Here is a 21,584-nt window from a genome sequence, read left to right as displayed (position 1 = left end):
CTGGAGTTGAGTCAGTGTGTTGACAGCAGCCACTCAATGTTAGTGGTGGCTGTTTAACAGTCTGATGGCCTTGAGATAGAAGCTGTTTTTCAGTCTCTCGGTCCCTGCTTTGATGCACCTGTACTGACCTCTCCTTCTGGATGATAGTGGGGTGAACAGGCAGTGGCTCGGGTGGTTGTTGTCCTTGATGATCTTTATGGCCTTCCTGTGACATCAGGTGGTGTAGGTGTCCTGGAGGGCAGATAGTTTGCCCCCGGTGATGCGTTGTGCAGACCTCACGACCCTCTGGAGAGCCTTACCTTTGTGGGCGGAGCAGTTGCCGTACCAGGCGGTGATACAGCCCGACAGGATGCTCTCGATTGTGCATGTGTAGAAGTTTGTGAGTGCTTTTGGTGACAAGCCTAATTTCTTCAGCCTCCTGGGGTTGAAGAGGCGCTGCTGCGCCTTCTCCACGATGCTGTCTGTGTGGATGGACCAATTCAGTTTGTCTGTGATGTGTACGACGAGGAACTTAAAACTTACTACACTCTCCACTACTGTTCCATCGATGTGGATAGGGGGGTGCTCCCTCTGCTGTTTCATGAAGTTCACAATCATCTCCTTTGTTTTGTTGAGTGTGGGGTTATTTTCCTGACACCACACTCCGCGGGCCCTCACCTCCTCCCTGTAGGCCGTCTCGTCGTTGTTGGTAATCAAGCCTACCACTGTAGTGTCGTCCGCAAACTTGATGATTGAGTTGGAGGCATTTAACCTCCAACCCACTGTTCCTAGGCCTTCATTGTAAGTAAGATTTTTTTTAAACTGACTTGCCTAGTTAAAATAAAATCTGGAGTCTTAACTATGTTTTTGTTAAAGGCAGTAAATGATGCTTTGTACCACCAAGATTTACATGCTGAAATCGCCACTGTGGACCGGTAAAGCAAGTTCTCTCCATTGAATTTGTTCTCTTATCAGTAATAGATGAGGGAAAACTGACAAATATAGAATGGAAACTTTTAGACTATTGAAACCATAACACATTTCTATAAATGTATATAATGGATAATAGGATAATGTTTTACTCAAATGTATAATATTTCGTACCATTAGTTATGTTTTCTATTATACATGCAGACATTGACAGTAAACGAAATAAAAAGTGAATATTTATCAGTTTAGACCGTTCATTCTTTACCCACAGGAGTGTTAGGCCAATAACCCGAAAGATCGCTGGTTTGAATCCCCGAGCTGATCAGGTGACCAATCTGTAGATGTGCCCTTGACCAAGGCATTGAACCATAATTGCTCCTGTAAATCTGCTGAATGACTAAAGTATAAATAATTGACTGGAACTCTGCTGCAACTGTTGCTCCAGCAGACACAACAGAGACCCACTCCCTAATATAATCTGCAACATTGCCTGTCTAAATTAATGTACCATGAATACATAACTAAATTATAAAATTGGTGTAGTTCAATTTATCTACTGATAAATATACTACTATATTAAAGATGTTCAATTTGCTTATCCATTCAATAAACAAAGCAGATTAGACCCTACATTTCCTTTCAGGCAGATTATTTGGTGCCTAATCCAAGGGGTCCTTTGCCGCACAAGGAAATCATTTTTACTTATCAACGCAAGTCCGATGTTTATTTTGAGAGAAATCGAAGGTAATACTTTGGTTTTAGATTATATTCTATAATTAACGATATGTAATAATTACTAATATATGTTGACACTTGTTTTTGGTCTATGCAGACGATTGACATCGACGTTCTTAATGTTCGCGGGCTACCAAGGCATTTGTTTACCTCTCGAGTCGCGACTCAATCCGAAGTGGCCTAACAGTTATCTAGCTAACGCGTTAGCAACGTAACTTTGGCTTAATGTGTGCAGTTTTGTCAAAACTGGTGGTAAAAACATTTAGACACTTTTTCGTAGTTGTAAAATAATTGCACATAATAGTCGTACAATTGCTAAATTACGGTTCTTACCTAACCGTTGTGTTCAGCAAGTTAGCTTAGTTCATGTTAAGTTAGCTATACGTGCGTCGTAGGTAAGACAATGTCAACATAGCTAACGTTACCTAAACAGCACTATCAGAATTGCAATTTAAGAGCCAAATAGGCTCATAACGCACGTTGGCAAACATGTAATTGGCGTGTAGTCAACTTGGAGGTTTTATGCATTTTATGACATTACCTAGATATGGTAGTTGGCGGAGATTTGAAAATAACTAGCGAACGCTATTGCAATATTCAATCACTGACATTTCATATTGTGACGCTTTCACCAACGGCTGGCTCAAACTTTTAGCAACTCGGTCAGTCACAAATCAAAGTTTGTCACTTGAGTCGAATACAACAGGTGTAGAACTTACAGTGAAATGCTTACTTACAGGCGCTAACCAACAGTGCTAGTACTGTTATAGCGACATTTTGTGACACATGTGTAGCTAGAAATGTGAATTAGCCAATGATATGATCAACGAATATTAACGTTAAGTCAAAGTTTATATATTTTTTTAATAAAAAAAACATGACCTTGCGCACACCCAGAATAGTTTATGCATAGGTACTGACGAACAGCGAATAAACTAAGTGGCACACTCCATGTATAAACTCCCAGCAATTGCATGGTTATTTACCAACGTTTCATGGTCACTGTGCCTTCTTCAGGGTAATATCATGAGTACTTGAACCTGGTTATGTAGACAAACAGTGCAATTAGTGTAACCAATGAGAGTAGTGAGGGGTGTGTCATAATTATTAAGTTAATTCAAATTAATTAGTGAAACTGTTAAAAAATAGTATATGGCATATATATTACGCTATTGTTATCATATAGAAACATAATGGAATATTGTAAATCATATTAGCATCGACATACAATATTGTTTAATTCAATTTCACATAATTTCGTATTTCATTTCATTTGTGTTACATTAAATAATTTTGTTCAACCTTAATATACAATGAGCAACAGGGGGAACATATTAGGTGTACGCTAATAAGCTGTTTATTAAGGAAACATTTGTTCATAAGAAGGGCCTGAGATCAAAGTCAATATTCAGGCCTCTAGGGTTCAATGTTTTTTTATTGAACCTTTATTTAACTAGACAAGTCAGTTCAGAACACATTCTTATTTACAATGACGGGGCCTAGGAACAGTGGGTTAACTTCCTTGTTCAGGGGCAGAACGACAGATTTTTACCTTGTCAGCTCGGGGATCCAATCTAGCAACCTTTCGGTTACTGGCCCAACGTTATTAACTAGGCTTGCCTAGCACTGATATGGGTAACACTGCTAATGTGAATGATTCAACTTTGTTTTTCTAGAATGCTTGCTGAGGGCAAGAGATCATTAAACATGGATGAGAAAGAGGTGAGCTCCTTTAGTAACAAGGAGAAAGACAGAGAGGGTGATAGACGGCCCGCCTCCTCCCGGGATAAAGTGAAGGATGAGGCAAAGATGAGTGGCAAGAAAGATGTCTGTAAGGCCGCAGAGGAAAAGAGGAGAAGACTCGAGGAGGACAAAAGAAAGAAGGAAGAAAAGGAGCGGAAACGGAAAGAAGAGGAGAAACTGAAGGCAGAGGAGGAGCAGAGGAAGAAGGAGGAAGAGGAGAAGAAGCAGCAGGAGGAGCAGGAGAGGAAAGTTCAGGAGGAGGAGGCCAAGAGACAGCGTGAAGAGGAGGCAGCTCAACTCAAGTAAGAGCTCAGGGGTGGAACCACCATAGTAATGTATCTACTGTAGGTGCTCTCAACATCATTAACTTTGTGTATGGTTAGTATTTGTGAATTCCGATAATTGCTAACTTGATTCTCCATCTTTCTTCCCACTCCAGGGAGAAGGAAGAGGGTCACCAGCTCCACCAGGAGGCCTGGGAGCGCCACCAGTGCCGGAAGGAGCTGCGCATCCGCAACCAGAACGCCCACGAGGGCCGTCCCGAGGAAACCTTCTTTAGCCGCCTTGACTCCAGCTTGAAGAAGAATACGGCCTTCGTCAAGAAGCTGCGCACGCTCACTGAGCAGCAGCGTGAAGCCCTCTCCAATGACTTCGGCTCGCTCAACCTCAGCAAGTACATCGGCGAGGCGGTGGGCTCGGTGGTGGAGGCCAAGCTGAAGATCTCTGATGTGGGCTGCGCCGTGCACCTATGCTCCCTCTTTCACCAGCGCTACGCTGAATTCGCCCCATTGCTCCTCCAAGCCTGGAAGAGGCACTTTGAGGCGCGCAAGGAGGAGAAGGCACCCAACGTGAGCAAGCTGCGCACCGACCTGCGCTTCATCGCAGAGCTTACCATCGTGGGCCTGTTTACGGACAAGGAGGGCCTTTCGCTCATCTACGAGCAGCTGAAGAGCATCATCGGGACAGACCGCGAGACACACACGCATGTGTCGGTGGTCATCAGCTTCTGTAAGCACTGCGGGGACGACATCGCGGGCCTGGTGCCTCGCAAAGTGAAGGCTGCACGGGAGAAGTTTGGTCTGGCCTTCCCTCCCAGTGAGATCATCAACACGGAGAAGCAGCAGCCCTTCCAGAACCTTCTGAGGGAGTACTTCACCTCGCTCACCAAGCACCTGAAGAAGGACCACCGCGAGTTGCAGAACATCGAGAGGCAGAACAGGTGATGGGGCCTAGGCTTCCTGGGAGAATTCTTTCAACATGACCCATCTCACAACTTCTCTTGTATTATTGATTTCAGTGTATACTCCTGCCACAGTACAAGACGCATAGCCATTTTGAGTAACATGCTAAATGTCTTTTAGTGTACATACTGACACCTCCATGTTTTTTCTTCCTCCAGGCGTATCCTCCACTCCAAAGGGGAGCTGAGTGAGGACAGACACAAGCAGTATGAGGAGTTTGCTACATCCTACCAGAAGTTGCTGGCTAACACCCAGTCTCTGGCTGACTTTCTGGATGAGAACATGCCAGAACTTCCACTGGACAAGACTGTGCAGGAAGGTAAAGAATAACAATCCTTGTATACTCTTTTTTACTTTGGTATTTTGGTATACTTTGGTATTTACTTTGGAACAATATAAAGACTGTGCATTTTGTTGTCATTTTGGGTGATTTTTGTTATAAAGCCACATTGTTATCATGTTTTTTTTGCTGTTGGTTATATGTAGCCAACAGTCTTTGGTGTCTGTATGTATCTAACCATCTCCTCTCTGTGTGATAGAGCACGGCCCTGGCATTGACATCTTCACCCCTGGGAAGCCCGGGGAGTATGACCTGGAGGGGGGCATCTGGGAGGACGAGGATGCCAGGAACTTCTATGAGAACATGGTGGACCTGAAGGCCTTCGTCCCCGCCATCCTGTTCAAAGATAACGAGAAGGGCAAGGACAAAGAAGAGGCTGCTGGTAAAGGTACAGCCGCATACACACATGCACGCATGCACACACACACGGACTCGCACTGTCTGAATGACCCTTCTCTTGTCGCTGTATCCTTTCCTCAGAGGCTAAAGATGCTGCGGCCACCACAGAGGAGTTGGAGTTGGAGCTCGAGGCTCTAGACATCGCTGATGACCCTCTGGAGCTGGATGGACCTGACGAGGCAGAGAACGAGGCAGAGCTTGCCAAAAAACTATTGGACGAGCAAGGTAAAGATGAAGGTATTCTCTACTCACCAGCCTGCCTGTCACCAAGCAGCACACAACACCCAGCGCTTTGCACTGCCAGCTGTCCATTTTGACAGTTACATCAAGAGGGCGGCAATAATCGAATATCTACAGCCTCTGGATAGAGGAGGCATGTTGGTTATTGAAATGGACAGTGTCTTGGTGTTTGTGTGTCTCTTCCAGGGCTCAAGTTAGGGTATGAGAGAGGTCAGGGAAACAGAGCTCGAGCCCACTCATGGGTGCTCAGGGCCAATCAAGTAAACAGAGGTGTGTTGCTGAGCATGTGGAAACCAGACAGTCATTCACAAGGTTTCTGATATTCCACATGTATCAACTCCATTCTTAGGTCTATACCTATGCTATGTCTTTGCTGTTTCTGTCGCTGAGGGACTCTTTAAGTTCGCTAAGGGGATATTTGGAGCATGACTTTGTTGTATTCATGTTTGACTGTGTCCTCCCTGTTTCCGTGTGAAGAACAAGAGGATGAGGAGGCAAGCACCGGGTCCCACCTGAAGCTCATAGTGGACGCTTTCATCCAGCAGCTTCCCAACTGTGTCAACAGAGACCTCATAGACAAGGCAAGGAGAAAACACAACACACCTTCAGCATACCAGAAGGATCTATTCCATGCGTAACAATTTTAGTTTAGCCACAAAGGCAGTGATTCACAGGGAATGTGGTACTAAATACGCAATTGTGCAGTGAATTAGTCTGACCGTTTGTGTGTTTGTTCAAAGGCTGCCATGGATTTCTGCATGAACATGAACACCAAGTCAAACAGGAGGAAGCTGGTCCGGGCTCTCTTCACCGTTCCCAGACAAAGGTACCAGACTCACTATAAAGCAGATAAAGGATTTGATCAGGAAGCTGGTCCAGACTTTCTTCACTGTTCCCTGACAAAGCACACACACACACGCAAATAGTTAATTTGGAAGGATTTGATAATGGATTGATTTGTGTGGGAATGTTTTTTTTTTTTGTCCCTTTTCCCCACTAGGTGGTGCCGTTGCTCACTTAATTTGAAATGGCATAGAGGAGTCAATGGTACTAACACCATTGTAAAGCTCATGGTTGTGTTGTGTTCTTCCAGGTTGGATCTGCTGCCCTTTTACTCCCGTCTGGTGGCCACCCTTCACCCCTGCATGTCAGATGTGGCCGATGACCTGTGCTCCATACTCAAAGGAGACTTCAGGTTCCATGTAGGTCCCAAGACTTTACAACAACTATTAACACCTTCGTCTTTGTTGTGTCTTTCATACAGAACCACCGCCTCATTAAAATAGGACCTGTACTGAAGGAAACAAACAGTTTTGAAGGAGATATCAATACAGAATGCTTGCTGTGTTGCTTTGTAGATCCGGAAGAAGGACCAGATCAACATCGAAACCAAAAATAAAACTGTACGGTTTATCGGGGAGCTGGCGAAGTTCAAGCTGTTCTCTAAAACGGACACTCTGCATTGTCTGAAGGTAGGGGATGCTTCTCTTTCACCAGGAAGCTGTGCTTTCATTAGCTAGGTTTCCATCCAATTGGTTGACAGATTTTCATACAACTATTCTAAAATCTGAAGAAGAAAAAAACATTTTCAAATATTCCAACAAGAGGTGTGTTTCCATCAAACTGATAAAATTCTGTGCGTGTTTTTCATGTACCAAATAAAAAGCAGAAGTTCAATGTTTCCATTTCATTTTTAACTCTACCAAGGGTTTTGTCACCAAAACTGTCGCGATAAATAGGTAACTTGCCCAATCTGGCTTTGGCGCATGCTCTCGAGACAACAGTTTGCTGATAAAGTGGACAGGGTAGGTTATAACTTATATGATGAGATATGGATAAGAGCAATATCATTTGCATTTGATAGTTGGCAGCCTTGCATCCATCATCTCGTCACCAGCATTCAAATAACACCTTCAAAGCTCATCACCATCCATCACTTAACCACCATGAAGTTCATCAGAACTTATTTCAGCTGCCTATAAACTCTTAATAGTTTTCCATGCCGTAGTGGTAGTACAACTTCATATCCAGCATTCCTCGTGACTCCCAAGTTTACATCATCATGATGTTTTTATTATATCAATATTTGCGCATGAAGGAGTTTTCACTGCAATTGTCACATAATTCAATTTACCGACACAAAATGATCCCACCACGTCGAACGAACAAATTGTTTGTCGACATTTATGAAATTGTACTGACACTTCCTGTCTCCATCACGCCTGTCGTGATTTTTAAAAAGTATATATGACATGACTTTACTCGCATAAAAACTGTGAATGGAAACTAGGTTACTGTTACAATTATTGTATTACACTGTCATCATCATGTTACTGAGTGATGTGTGTGTGTGTGTGTGTGTTGCTCTACAGATGCTGCTGTCAGACTTCTCCCACCACCACATAGAGATGGCCTGCACTCTGCTGGAGACCAGTGGACGCTTCCTCTTCCGATCCCCCGACTCCCACCTCCGGACCAGCGTCCTTCTGGTACAAACACACACACACGCCCACACACACGGCAATGCACACACGTACGTATACAGCACAGGAGGTTGGCGAAACCTTTAATTAGGGAGAACGGCCTCGTGGTAATGACTGGAGCAGAATCGGTGGCATGTCTTTTAATAGATTGGACACATGGTTTCCAGGTGTTTGATGCCGTTCCATTTGCTCCGTTCCGGCTATTATTAGGAGCCGTTCTCCCCTCAGCAGCCTCCACTAATGTACAAGCACACACACCTATCAAACACGATACTGGAATTCCCCAAAGGTTTTGGAGTGCATCCAAAGTCCCAGAGAGAGACATGTCTTGGCCTTCCTAACTGGTGCCGAAATCCAGGGTTAAATCTGATTTATAAAGTGCTATTAATCCAGCTTTATTGTCCCTAAATTGCATTTGGACGAGGTTATTCATGTCGCGTGAACAGCTGCCATATTTTCTAGGTTACGTTTAGCAAGATAATAAGATAACAAACCTTTTTTGGGGGCTTTTAGTTGGGTTCTATATTGAATGGCTCGCTTGTTTCAGGAGCAAATGATGCGTAAGAAGCAGGCGCAGCACCTGGATGCTCGCTACGTGACCATGGTGGAGAATGCCTACTACTACTGCAACCCTCCGCCCATGGAGAAGACTGTCAGGAAGAAGAGGCCCCCGCTGCAAGAGTACATCCGCAAACTGCTCTACAAGGACCTCTCCAAGGTCACCACGGAGAAGGTATGAAGATTATTACATTTGAGTCATTTAGCAGACGCTCGTATCCAGAGCAACTTACAGTTAGTGCATTCATCTTAAGATACAGTGCAGCTCCAAAAGTATTGGGACAGTGACACGTTTGTTTGTTGTTTTGCCTCGGTACTCCAGCACTTTGCAGTTGAAATGATATTATGAGGTTAAAGTGCAGACTGTCAGCTTTAATTTGAAGGTATTTTGATCCATATCGGGTGAACCGTTTATGAAATTACATACATTTTTGTCCATAGTCCCCGCGTTTTAGGGGACCAAAGGTATTGGGTCAAATTCACTTTTGTGTATTATAATAGTAAAATGTATTTGGTCACATATTCCTAGCACGCAATGACTACAAACTTGTTGGATACATCTGCTGTGTTTCAGATCATTTTGTGCCCAATAGAAATGAATGGTGCATAATGTATTGCGTCATTTTGGAGTCGCTTTTATTGTAAATAAGAGTAGAATGTGTTTCTACATTCTACATTAATGTGGATGCTACCTTGATGCTACGGATCATCCTGAATGAATCGCTATGAATGAGAAAGTTAGAGGCGCAAATGTCATAACCCCCAAGACATGCTAACCTCTGATGATTACAGTAACAGTGGAGGTTAGTATTTTTTTTTTTGGGGGATCATATTTAGACCTCTGGAACTTTCACTGGAACGGTTTCGCCACCTTGTAGAGTCCATGCCTTGACAAATTGAGGCTGTTTTGAAGGCAAAACGGGAGCAACTCAATATTAGGAAGGTTTTACTAATATTTTGTACACTCATGCTACACACACATCACAACTGCCGCGGCCAGACTCTTATTATACAGCTCTATTTATACCGTTGCCCCCCACCCTCCCCGTCCCCAGTACACATGTAAATATTGAACTATAAATTGTGCCTTCCTGTATTATACTTAATGTGTTATTCTATTCTACTGCCAAATATTTTTTTTTTCTCGTATTCTTGTTGCATTTTCAAGAAGGGACCTGCAAGTAAGCATTTAGTTGGACGGGTGTATACCATGTGTATCCCGTACAGATACAACTAATTCAACTTGAAGTCAGTAAGGGGGGATAAAAGTCACGCGCAAGTGTTAGTTCACGAAAGGCTTTACATTTTATTTTTATGGTGCCTCATTTATACAGTCACTGGCTGATGCATATTCATCAAAACACTATAGAGAGATTTGAGGGGGGGAAAGGGTCTTGACCCCCCCCCCCCCCCGCCCGATTAGTCTGTAATTTATTTAACTTACCAAAAAACGAAACCACAACAGAAGTATCAAACACCTGCCGATTATCATCTTTCCTCTCCCTTCTCGTTCTCCGCTTCCTTGTCTCCCTCTTCCTTGTCTCCTTCCTCTCCATCCCCTTCCCTCCTCCCTCCCCTAACCTAGGTGTTGAGGCAGATGCGTAAACTCCCCTGGCAGGACCCAGAGTCTAAAGGCTACCTGATCTGTTGCATGGTCAACATCTGGAACATCAAGTACAACAGCATTCACTGCGTGGCCAACCTGCTGGCCGGCCTTGTGGCCTACCAGGAGGACGTGGGCATCCACGTGGTGGATGGGGTCCTGGAGGACATCCGCCTGGGAATGGAGGTGAGCACCATGGGAGGGTGTGGGGAGGGCAAGGCAAGCCCAGGGTGGTGAGCTGTTTCTGGGATTGGAGGTGAGGACCAGGGAAGAGGAGCTGGTTGGAGTCAGGCCCAGATTCAAGAGTTCATTCCTGGATGTAAGGGCTATGTGAAGAGCCCGAGCAGGACAGATTGATGGTACTTTTTTTATGACTTGAATGAGTGATTGTTGAGGCTACGTATTGTATACCGTGTGAACAGGCTGTCGAACTGCTTGTTTCTGGTTCAGATATGTGGTTTGCGTGACACACAGTAACAAATTGAGTGCTAAATCTGAGGTTCATGTGGGTGAAGTCTTCCCTGGGGCTTATTCATGGTGTTTCTGAGCACAGATGCACTCAACTTCAACACCTTTCTGCCATTCCACCTCACCTGCTTTCTCTCATCTCTCCCCCTCCTCTCCATGTCTATCCATCTCACCCGTTTTCTCCTCGATCTCACCCCCCATCATCGCTCCTTCTCCCCTCTCCTTTGCAGGTGAACCAGCCCAAGTTCAACCAGCGTCGGATCAGCAGTGCCAAGTTTCTGGGGGAGCTCTACAACTACCGCATGGTGGAGTCAGCGGTCATCTTCCGCACCCTCTTCTCCTTCATCTCGTTCGGCGTGAACCCGGACGGCAGCCCCAGCCCCCTGGACCCCCCCGAGCACCTGTTCCGCATCCGCATGGTCTGCACCCTGCTTGACACCTGCGGACAGTACTTTGACCGCGGCTCCAGCAAGAGGAAGCTGGACTGCTTCCTCATCTACTTCCAGGTCAGTCGGTATGACCGTTTAACCTCCCCTTATTTCTCTCTCTCTCTCTCTCTCTCTCTCTCTCTCTCTCTCTCTCTCTCTCTCTCTCTCTCTCTCTCTCTCTCTCTCTCTCTCTCTCTCTCTCTCTCTCTCTCTCTCTCTCTCTCTCTCTCTCTCTCTCTCTCTCTCTCTCTCTCTCTCTCTCTCTCTCTCTCTCTCTCTCTCTCTCTCTCTCTCTCTCTCTCTCTCTCTCTCTCTCTCTCTCTCTCTCTCTCTCTGAATGGTTTTTGATACTGTTGTGACAATGTCAAAAATACATGAATTCGTTACAATTCCTAAATTGTTGTTGTCTGTCCTCCAGAGGTATATCTGGTGGAAGAAGAGTGTGGAGGTGTGGAGTGCGGAGCACCAGTTCCCCATCGACATTGACTACATGATCAGTGACACCCTGGAGCTTCTCCGACCCAAGATGAAGCTTTGCATCTCCCTGGAAGACTCCACACGACACGTCACCGAGTTGGAGAGGGAGTTCCTCGTTAAACTGGGTAAGAGACGGAGAGAGAGCGATTGACAGACACACAGGAATGCATGCATAAGGGCACACACGCATGCACACACACACGCACACTACAACAAGGTTGTTAAAGATCATTGTCATACACGAGTCCCCCACATGTTTCTAGTGTGTGTGTGTGTGTGTGTGTGTGTGCCTGCAGGCCTCGGAAATATGTTGCTGTAGCAGCTAGCTCCTCAGGTTGGCCCACTCCTGCTCTCCGTCCTCCCTGCTGAGCAACATTCCCCCGTGTGTAGGAGGCTGCTTCAGCTCCTACCACTCTCTGTCTGTCAGACAGGTCTAATTCCCTCATCATAACACACATACCTGGCCCTCTCACACATATACCACAAACACACAGCAGTCAGACCTGCCTGCACTGTAGACAAACAAAAACACATTTACTCAAGTAAGTGTTCACTTCAGGGTTATAGGGGAATATTAATAAATACCTGAGTGACATCCCAATGACACGATGTGTCAATATATTGTCAAATACAACATAGCCCTGTTGCGCCTGCTGTTCTAAAGTGGCACAATACTGAAAGTGTTTCTTTAGGTGAAACGCAGTTGGTCAGCTATCTGATGGAGAGGAAAGTAAAGAGATAGAGAAACAATCAAGAGACCGACAGGATGTAGATCATGAAATTCCCCGTGGGACACAGAGGAGGAAGAAGGAAGCATTCGCTTAGCGGGTGTAATGCGTTCTGAGTCACAGAACAAGTAGTCCGCTGTATTAACCCAGGCACAGAACATTGTTTCCAGGTTTCAAGGTGCTGACGTGGAATGCGAGAGAGAGAGAGCGCTTTTGAAAAACCCTGTGCGTGTCTGTCCATCTGTACCATGAGTGTTATGAGTGATTGATGAGGGTGATGTAAGCCACAGGCTGTACAGTGGCCTCATTGTTTCGCCATTCATCCTTTAACCAAGATAAGGCACTGAAGGCATTCCTCTGCCGAACCCTCCTTAACTAAGTTCTACTGCTTAGTAGCGTCTCTTAACTATACATCTATCTGCTCCTCTACTGCTCTCAGCTCATCAGGCTTCTGAAGTTATATTCATGGTCTCCCCAAGCATCTGTTTTCTCTCGAAGTCTCTTGCTTCAAGACTTAGTCTTGCAACCTGACGCTGCGCCATTCGAATGAAGGTGTGTGTGTGTGTGTGTGTTTGTGTCCTGCAGGACTGGCCATGGATGGACAGAAGGACGGCCGGCCCTCCAGTGCCATGGGGAGTGAAGGCGAGGCTCTAGACGAGGATGACGAGGACGATGACGAAGAGGGAGGGGCGGACACAGAGGAACAGTCTGGCAATGAGAGCGAGATGAACGAGCTAGAGGAAGAAGTGATTCTGTCAATTTTTTATTTATTCATCCATTCATTCATTGCATGTCTAAGACACAAGTCTCTCATAATAGGTGGATACTAGATCTCTCACTCGTTCACTCATCTATCATTCATTCATTTGGCCCTCACCCCTAGTTTTGTAGGAGGGGGGTCGCAAACTGAGGACAGAAGCCCAGTCCTAAGCAAGATACTGTATAAGGAAGCGGGTCATCTTGTTGTGTTGGTAGATTGATATGTTGACTCAACTCTTATCATGCCCAATGTACAACATAGCTCTCCAGGTTTAGTGTTTTGTTTTTCTACCTTACAGAAGCTAGCACACAATCCCCCCATCTAAGAACCTGCTGTGTGTTCCAGGAAGGGTCCGAGAATGAGGAAGAGGAGCGGGAGGAAGAGGAGGAGGAGAACACTGACTATCTGACCGACTCCAACAAGGAGAACGAGACGGACGAGGAGAACAATGTAAGAAGATGGCAAGGAGAGGGAGAAAGGGAGAGAGGTTATTGTGTTGCCTGACGGTCTTGTCCTGTAGGAGGTGACCATCCGTGGTGGCGGTCTGAAGCATGTGGCATGTGCTGAGGATGAGGACTTCATCCAGGCTCTGGACAAGATGATGCTGGAGAACCTGCAGGTACAGTATCTCTCCTATTCTCTCTAATCTGTGTGCCACAGTCACTATGTCCGTAGTACTGTACTACTTTTGTTAAATAAACAGGTATTAACAGGAGTTAGTGTGTGTGCGTGTGTGCGTGTGTGTGTGTGTGTGTAGCAGCGGAGCGGGGAGGCGGTGAAGGTGCACCAGTTGGACGTGGCCATCCCCCTGCAGCTGAAGAGCCAGCTGAAGAAAGGCCCTGGAGGACCCATCTGCTCTGGAGAGGGAGACGGAGGCATCTCAGACACCATGCAGTTTGTCATGCTCACGCGCAAGGGCAACAAACAGCAGGTACACGCACGCACACATACTAACTTGTTGAAGTCTCCTTCGCTGTTAGTTCAGTCAGATCCCTCCACAGAATCAGCACTGTCAGACAGACCCAGTGATAATATTGACTCTGAGCTGAGCTGTGTGTGTGTGTGTGTGTGTGTGTGTGTGTGTGTGTGTGTGTGTGTGTGTGTGTGTGTGTGTGTGTGTGTGTGTGTGTGTGTGTGTGTGTGTGTGTGTGTGTGTGTGTGTGTGTGTGTGTGTGTATTTAGGCCCAGTCCGCTGGTGGAATGAATGGTGGTGGGGTAGAGACGACAAGCTCTTTTACTGTTGTAGGTTCAGAGTGTGTACACATTCTCTGTCCAGAAAAATCAAGACGTTAAAGTAAACCTCTCTAAACTCAGTCCACTACACTCCCAGCAACTACTTTTAAATGACATTTACCGGATTACAAACCTTATGTAAACATTATGTTTTGACCAAATAACAGTACCGGCTATAGACGTTTTTTGTTGATGTAAAATTAAGCTATATAAATTGCTTGGATAAAGCGGTTCAGTGTGTGTTAGTAAGCGTCACAGATATCTGGACCCCTCCCTGTCAGACACATTCACTGCATTCCTCTGTCAGCTCCACACCATGGGAGTGGCCCTCCCTCACTTTCTCTGCTGCCTGGACCTCCGTCCGGGAAACACATTTGAGTTTTAGCACAGCCAGAGAAAAAACATCACGGGGCATGTTGTAAAAGGTTGAATAGTGAGCCAGGAGAGCATGTTTCTGCAGTGTGAATACTGAACACTTGTCCCATTGTCTGCCGACAGCATGAGATGTAACTCTTGCTCCTTCTCAATGCTTAATATGCCTGTTTCAGATCTCCTAACTGGAGTTAAAGTTCTTGAATGCGTCTCTGTTTTGTCTCTCTTGTTTTCCAGTTTAAGATCCTGAACGTGCCTTTATCCTCCCACCTGGCTGCCAACCACTTCAACCAGCAGCAGGCAGAGCAGGAGGAGAGGATGAGGATGAAGAAGCTCACTCTGGACATCAACGAGAGACAGGAGCAAGAAGACTACCAAGGTATTAAATAGGGTGTCTACTCACTCTGCCTCGAGTGGGTGAAAACTCACTTCGGTGATAAAATGTCACTTCCTTATGTTATAAAATACATTTTACCAAGGCAAATATGATTATTCATGTTCTGAGTCATTCGGTGTGGTCTTTATCTAACATATCATTAACTTTATATCCAAAATGTTGGATTTCATAACCTAATACAGCCGATAAAAAAACAAACAGTCACCACTAGCCGGCCTCCGCCCAGTACCCTGCCCTGAACCTTAGTCACTGTTACTAGCCGGCTACCACCCGGTACTCTACCCTGCACCTTAGAGGCTGCTGCCCTATGTACATAGTCATTGAACACTGGTCACTTTAATAATGTTTGCATACTGTTTTACCCACTTCATATGTACAGTGCATTCGGAAAGTGTTCAGACCCCTTTACTTTTAATTTTTTTTGTTACGTTACTGCCTTGTTCTAAAATTAATGAGGTAAAAAACTATTTAATCCATCTACACACAGTACCCCATAATGACAAAGCAAAAAATATATACCACATTTACATAAGTATTCAGACCCTTTACTCAGCACTTTGTTGAAGCACCTTTGGCAGCGATTACAGCCTCGAGTCCTCTTGGGTATGACGCTACAATATTGGCACACCTCTATTTGGGGAGTTTCTCCCATTCTCTGCAGATGCTCTCAAGCTCTGTCAGTCGCTGTACAGCTATTTTCGGGTCTCTCCAGAGATGTTCGATCAGGTTCAAGTCTGGGCTTTGGCTGGGCCACTCAAGGACATTCAGAGACTAGTCCTGAAGCCACTCCTGCGTTGTCTTGGCTGTGTGCTTAGGGTCGTTTGTCCTGTTGGAAGGTGAACCTTTGCCCCAGTCTGAGGTCCTGAGCACTCTGGAGCAGGTTTTCACCAAGGATCTCTCTGTACTTTGCTCTGTTCTGCTTTCCCTCGATCCTGACTAGTCTCCCTGGCGCTGAAAAATATCCCCACAGCATGATGCTGCCACCATCATGCTTCACCGTAGGGATGGTGCCAGGTTTCCTCCAGACGTAGCGCTTGGCATTCAGGCCAAAGAGTTCAATCTTGGTTTCATCAGACCAGAGAGTCATACTTCTCATGGTCTGAGAATTTTTAGGTGCCTTTTGGGAAACTCTAAGCAGGCTGTCATGTGCCATTTACTTAGGAGTGGCTTCCGTCTGGCCACTCTACCATAAAGTCCAGATCGGTGGAGTGCTGCAAAAATGGTTCTCTTCTGGAAGGTTCTCCCATCTCCACAAAGGAACTCTTTGTCACCTCCCTGACCACGGCCATTCTCCCCAGATTGCTCAGTTTGGCCGGGCGGCAAGCTCTAGGAAGAGTCTTGGTGGTCACAAACTTCTTCCATTTAAGAATGATGTAGTCCACTGTGTTCTTGGGGACCTTCAAGGCTGTACCTATCCTCAGATCAGTGCGTTGACACAATCCTGTCTCGGAGCTCTACGGACAATTCCTTTGACCTCATGGCTTGGTTTTTGCTTTGCCATGCACTGTCAACTGTGGAACCTTATATAGACAGGTGTGTGCCTTTACAAACCCAATTGAGATGGTTTGGGATGAGTTAAGAAAAGCAGCCAACAAGTGCTCAGCATATGTGGTAACTCCTTCAAGACTGTTGGAAAAGCATTCCAGATAGCTGGTTGAAAGAATGCCAAGAGTGTGCAAAGCTGTCATCAAGGTGGCTACTTTGAAGAATCGAAAATATATTTAGATTTGTTTAACACTTTTTTGGTTACTACATGATTCCATATGTGTTATTTCATATTTCAAACAATGTAGAAAATAGTAAGAATAAAGAAAAACCCTGGAATGAGAAGGTGTGTCCAAACTTTTGACTGGTACTGTGTGTGTATATATATATATATATATTCTGACATTGCTCGTTCTGATATTTCTTATTTTTTTTACTTTATGCATTATGTGTGTTTACTGCACCGTTGGAGCTAGAAATAGCGACGCAGGTTTCTTGTAGCATCTTTTGAAGATTTTACATTTTGTGGCTGTCGTCTTTAAAGTTGTTTCTGCAGGACGCAAAAAAAGCTAAATTAGCATGACGCGAGCTGAATTAAATGTAAAAGGCTCTGAAAATAATGAACATGGTATACGCTCAGTGCTCCGTTGACATTTCACAGAGATATGCTTGTTCTTGTGTGAAATCTTCTAACTGAAAAAGCGTATAATATGAAAATACTATGTGTCATGTCTCAAACCCGATATCCATCTTACCTCTATTGTTTTATGTACTGCTGATTCAAAGAAAGATGACAAGTTCAATGGGAAAGTGATCCTGTCAGGGAGCAGTAGCCTTAATTCTTGCAGAGAATCCTCCTAGCTGACGCAATGCAATTGTCCTGACTGTTGCCTACTTTTCTTCTCGCGCCTCCATTGATTTAGTTCTGGCCATCCTACAAGAGTTTAAAACTCCCAATAGGTTTTGTAACGGATTATGATAGGCATGAGGTTTGGAAGAGACATGAGGTTTGGCAGAGACATGAAGTTTGGAAGAGACATGAGGTTTGGAAGAGACATGAGGTTTGGAAGAGACATGAGGTTTGGAAGAGACATGAGGTTTGGAAGAGACATGAGGTTTGGAAGAGACATGAGGTTTGGAAGAGACCTGAGGTTTTCTTAGAGGAGTTACACATTACTTTACTCGTTTGTCAAAAGATGCATTTTAGATTGGACACCCTTTTATTATACAGTACTGATAAGAAGAGGGACAGATGGAGAATGGGGCATTGGGAAAAGAAATGGGGAGTGTTTTTGAGAGATGACAAGAGAAAGCAGCAGGAGTAAGACCAAAATTCAACATGCCTCCACGTTGTTGGTTTGTGTAGTGTTGTTTTAACCTTGTTGGTTTGTGTTGCATTTGTTTCTGTAGCATTGTCTTAAACTCGCTTGGTTTGTGTAGCATTGTGTTTACCTTCTTGGTTTTTGCTATGTAGAAATGATGGCGTCTCTGGCCCAGCGGCCCGCTCCTGCCAACACCAACCGGGAGCGGCGCCCGCGCTACCAACACCCCAAAGGGGCACCCAACGCCGACCTCATCTTCAAGACCGGAGGAAGGTGAGACTCGCTCCTCAACTTACCTACCCACTACACACATACGCACACCACCAGGGCCTGGCATCAACAGCAGACCACCAGCCAAATAAATACTGGTAGAAAGTCTGAGTGACTGGTGAACTTTCTTTAATGCAGCAGTCACAGTGGCTGGGACAGTGGTGGAATGAAAAGTTTGTTTTGTGTCCTAATCACCACCACACCTAAATACAATCACACACAGCCTGTATTCACTGCGGGGGGAATAGGGTTGGCATTAGAATGGGATCCTGTCGAAGGACGTGGTGCTAGTCAACTCACTGACTCTCCCTCCTTGTTCTCTGCACCTGAACAGAAAGCAGGAAACAAAGCTGGAGAGAAATGAAAGGCACGAAAAGTGTGACAGACAAGAAAGGCAAGATAAACACAAGAGAAACAACAGATATGAGGGCCAGGAGGCTAGGGCCAGCCAGCTCAGTCGGACACGCTACTGACAGACTGCATTCTGCACTCAGGCCCTGCTTATGTTAAAAACGGAAAGCGTTAATGTCTCCCAACTGTCAAAAAAATATTTTGTTTTGAGTATTCTGATCAGATACAGACTTGTCCCCCTTTATTTTTGCATAGTGAAAGAAAATATATCTGTTCTGCTTTGCAGGCACTAAAGTGCATTTTCATATTATTTTTCCTTAAAGCTGTAAAGATTCCTTTCTATTTTTGGAAATAAAGATTGCCGAACTTTCTATTTTCATCAGAACAGAAATAGCTTGTGGTTCTTTGTCCTTTTTTCATATTTGTCTTGGAAAAGTGACAAAATAATTCAGAAAGGAGATATTTAGATTCACATAACGCATCATATTCATGGCTAACATACATTTGACAGATGCTTACATGATACTGATGGCAAAGTACACAATTACGGTATGCTTTTGATGAATAACAAAACTTTTTATTTTGGATTGTCACTCACAATTACATTTTCTCACGAACAGACGCTAGACCATTGCAACCTATGGATGGAAGGAGATGCAGTAATGATGGTACTGAAGGAGTGAATGGGAACAGATATTGGGGCAGGAGATTGAGGGAAGGATGGGTGGGGGAAAGGAGGTGGATCTTGGATGGATGTTTTGGGGATTTGAGGATGGGATAAATACTCCAGTGAGTGTTCTGGAGACAGCTACTACAGTAAAGCCCTGCTCTGTCCCCTAGGAGATGCTGATTGGAGTCTGGCCGAGGGAGCAAGCAAATGAGAGAGCAAGACAGGGCGAGCGGACCATCGGTCTCGCCTGAGCAGGGAGTGAGTCCGCCAGCCGCCCACTGACGCAAGCGCAGACCCCCACACCTAACCCCGCCGCCGGAGGAAGAGAAGGAGAAAGGGCATCAACGAGGGGTGGGGAAGAGGGGGGCACCCCCTTCAGCCAGCTAAGGCGTTCCAGAGAACACCCCTTCCTTTCTGTGCGTCGCCCGGGACGACACCAGCACAGCAGCACAAACACCCACCCTGCCTGAACAAAAGAACAAATCAAAAGATGAATGAAAGAACGATCGACCAGCCGTCGGACGTATGTACGGTATGTGCAGACATGGACGAAGACAAACAGACGCACGGACAGCTGGGCTGCAGGACAAGGGACGACAGTCGTCTTCTCTTCGCTCCCGTGCAGGATGAGGATATGGTGTACAAGGGCTCACAAGAGGAGGACAATGGACAGAATGTGTCAAAGCAAAGGGGACGGGTGAGGGTGTAACATCTTTGGAGATGAACTGTGCTTCTCTTACTGGGAACAGATCTGTTGTTCAGTCTTTTTTTTCTCTTTATCTAGCTAAATCACACACTGTTCAAAGGCAGCTTGATGGAGGAGGAGGAGGAGGAGAGGGAGCACAGATGGGGTCACCACTACTAAATGACTCGATAAACAAGGGAACAAGGAGGACAGGATGATGTACAGAAAGGCGTGGTTGCTTGTGTGAGCAAGGGTTACAGGTGTAGGATCTTCATTTGAGTCAGTTTGCTACACCAGGACAATAATCCTGCAGCAACAGGAAATGTGAATTATTATGATTAACAGACTTTTTGGTTGATACATTTTTGTAAAGTTGAAATTAAAATCTTCAAAAGCCTTTTTAAATCTCATGAACTACATGTTTTAAAATGTCCTGCATTGCAGGAAAGTAAGTTGTCCTGCAACAGGGTGATCAAATGAAGATCCTACATCTGTACATCTGTTTGCTCCTCCAAACCCTGTTGGAAGTGGAACACCTTGTCACTGTGACGACCCTGACCCCGAGGCTGTTACAAGACCAGGGTTGACTGACCAGCGTTTCATCATCAGAAATAAAAAATAAAATATAAGTGATGAATATAATACATATTCTTTTATTTTTTCAGCATTTTTGCTTTCTAGATGTTATCTTTATTTTCATGAAAAATCTATACTTTTTTGGGGTGATATACAGTTTGTTGATTTGGAATTTGTCTGCTGTATTGTAGTTTTTGACAAATGGATAAGTTACTTATCTGTGCTCTTGCCTCCTGGGTCATACTCAGTGATGATCATTTCTGTTTGATTATTTCTGTCTGTTGAATATATAGATAGATAATCTGTACTGTACTGCATGGGCTTTTCTGCACCAGCTCTGTAAGCTGATTTCTGCCTGTGTTTCAGTAAAAGTGTCAGTTTGTGACTCACTCCTCTGGCTTGACTTCTTTACTGCGTCCATGATCTGTGTCCCACCCAGGGTTGGGTAGGTTACTTTCTAAGGTTACTGGTCACCTGTCCAAAATTGTTATCAGTAATGTAACTTTTGGATTACCCAAACTCAGTAACATAATCTGATTACATTTAGTTACTTGTAGATTTCTTACCCCTTAACCTCTTGATTCTAGCCATCCGGGATCCGGGATCGTGAATACAGCCTCAAGCTCATTACCATAACGCAACGTTAACTATTCATGAAAATCGCAAATGAAATGAAATAAATATGCTAGCTCTCAAGCTTATCCTTTTGTTAACAACACTGTCATCTCAGATTTTCAAAATATGCTTTTCAACCATAGCAAAACAAGCATTTGTGTAAGATTATTGATAGCTAGCGTAGCATTTAGCGTAGCATTCAGCATGCAACATTTTCACAAAAACAAAAGCATTCAAATAAAATAATTTACCTTTGAAGAACTTCAGATGTTTTCAATGAGGAGACTCAGTTAGATAGCAAATGTTCAGTTTTTCCAAAAATATTATTTGTTTAGGACAAATCGCTCTGTTTTGTTCATCACGTTTAGCTACGAAAAAACCCTGTATCCAGGAGTGTAATTATCCCGCAAGCTCATTAGCATAACACAACGTTAACTGTTCATGAAAATCGCAAATGAAATAAATATATTAGCTCTCAAGCTTAGCCTTTTGTTAA

The 21,584-nt window shown here is 44.7% G+C and overlaps 1 protein-coding gene across 10 annotated transcripts; it reads left to right on the top strand.

The window, feature by feature from the left end:
• Positions 1-1,553: 1,553 nt before the first annotated feature.
• LOC118392280 (regulator of nonsense transcripts 2-like) lies at positions 1,554-20,862 on the top strand. 10 transcript variants are annotated; one of them, XM_052460088.1, is made up of 23 exons: positions 1,555-1,653; positions 3,321-3,689; positions 3,827-4,606; positions 4,787-4,947; positions 5,168-5,356; positions 5,449-5,604; positions 6,085-6,188; positions 6,348-6,433; positions 6,701-6,809; positions 6,966-7,079; positions 7,980-8,096; positions 8,638-8,823; positions 10,234-10,437; positions 10,950-11,225; positions 11,566-11,749; positions 12,938-13,098; positions 13,458-13,562; positions 13,633-13,731; positions 13,870-14,043; positions 14,955-15,096; positions 18,074-18,194; positions 19,163-19,210; positions 19,386-20,862. In XM_052460088.1, exons 2-22 carry the CDS (start codon positions 3,322-3,324, stop codon positions 19,167-19,169), a joined length of 3,843 nt encoding a protein of 1,280 aa, XP_052316048.1. In that variant the 5' UTR covers positions 1,555-1,653; position 3,321; the 3' UTR covers positions 19,170-19,210; positions 19,386-20,862. The 10 variants fall into 10 exon arrangements, with proteins under 10 accessions (XP_052316045.1, XP_052316043.1, XP_052316044.1 ...); XM_052460087.1 differs by having other exon boundaries at positions 19,383-20,862; XM_052460085.1 differs by lacking the exons at positions 19,163-19,210; positions 19,386-20,862 and adding an exon at positions 18,526-18,933 and having other exon boundaries at positions 1,554-1,653; positions 5,168-5,350; positions 5,449-5,592.
• The last annotated feature ends 722 nt before the right edge of the window (positions 20,863-21,584 follow it).

This window comes from Oncorhynchus keta, chromosome 13 (assembly GCF_023373465.1).
Source record: "Oncorhynchus keta strain PuntledgeMale-10-30-2019 chromosome 13, Oket_V2, whole genome shotgun sequence".
Lineage (NCBI taxonomy): Eukaryota > Metazoa > Chordata > Actinopteri > Salmoniformes > Salmonidae > Oncorhynchus > Oncorhynchus keta.
Note: the sequence above shows the minus strand (reverse complement) of the source record. Positions and strands in the feature narration are given on the sequence as shown.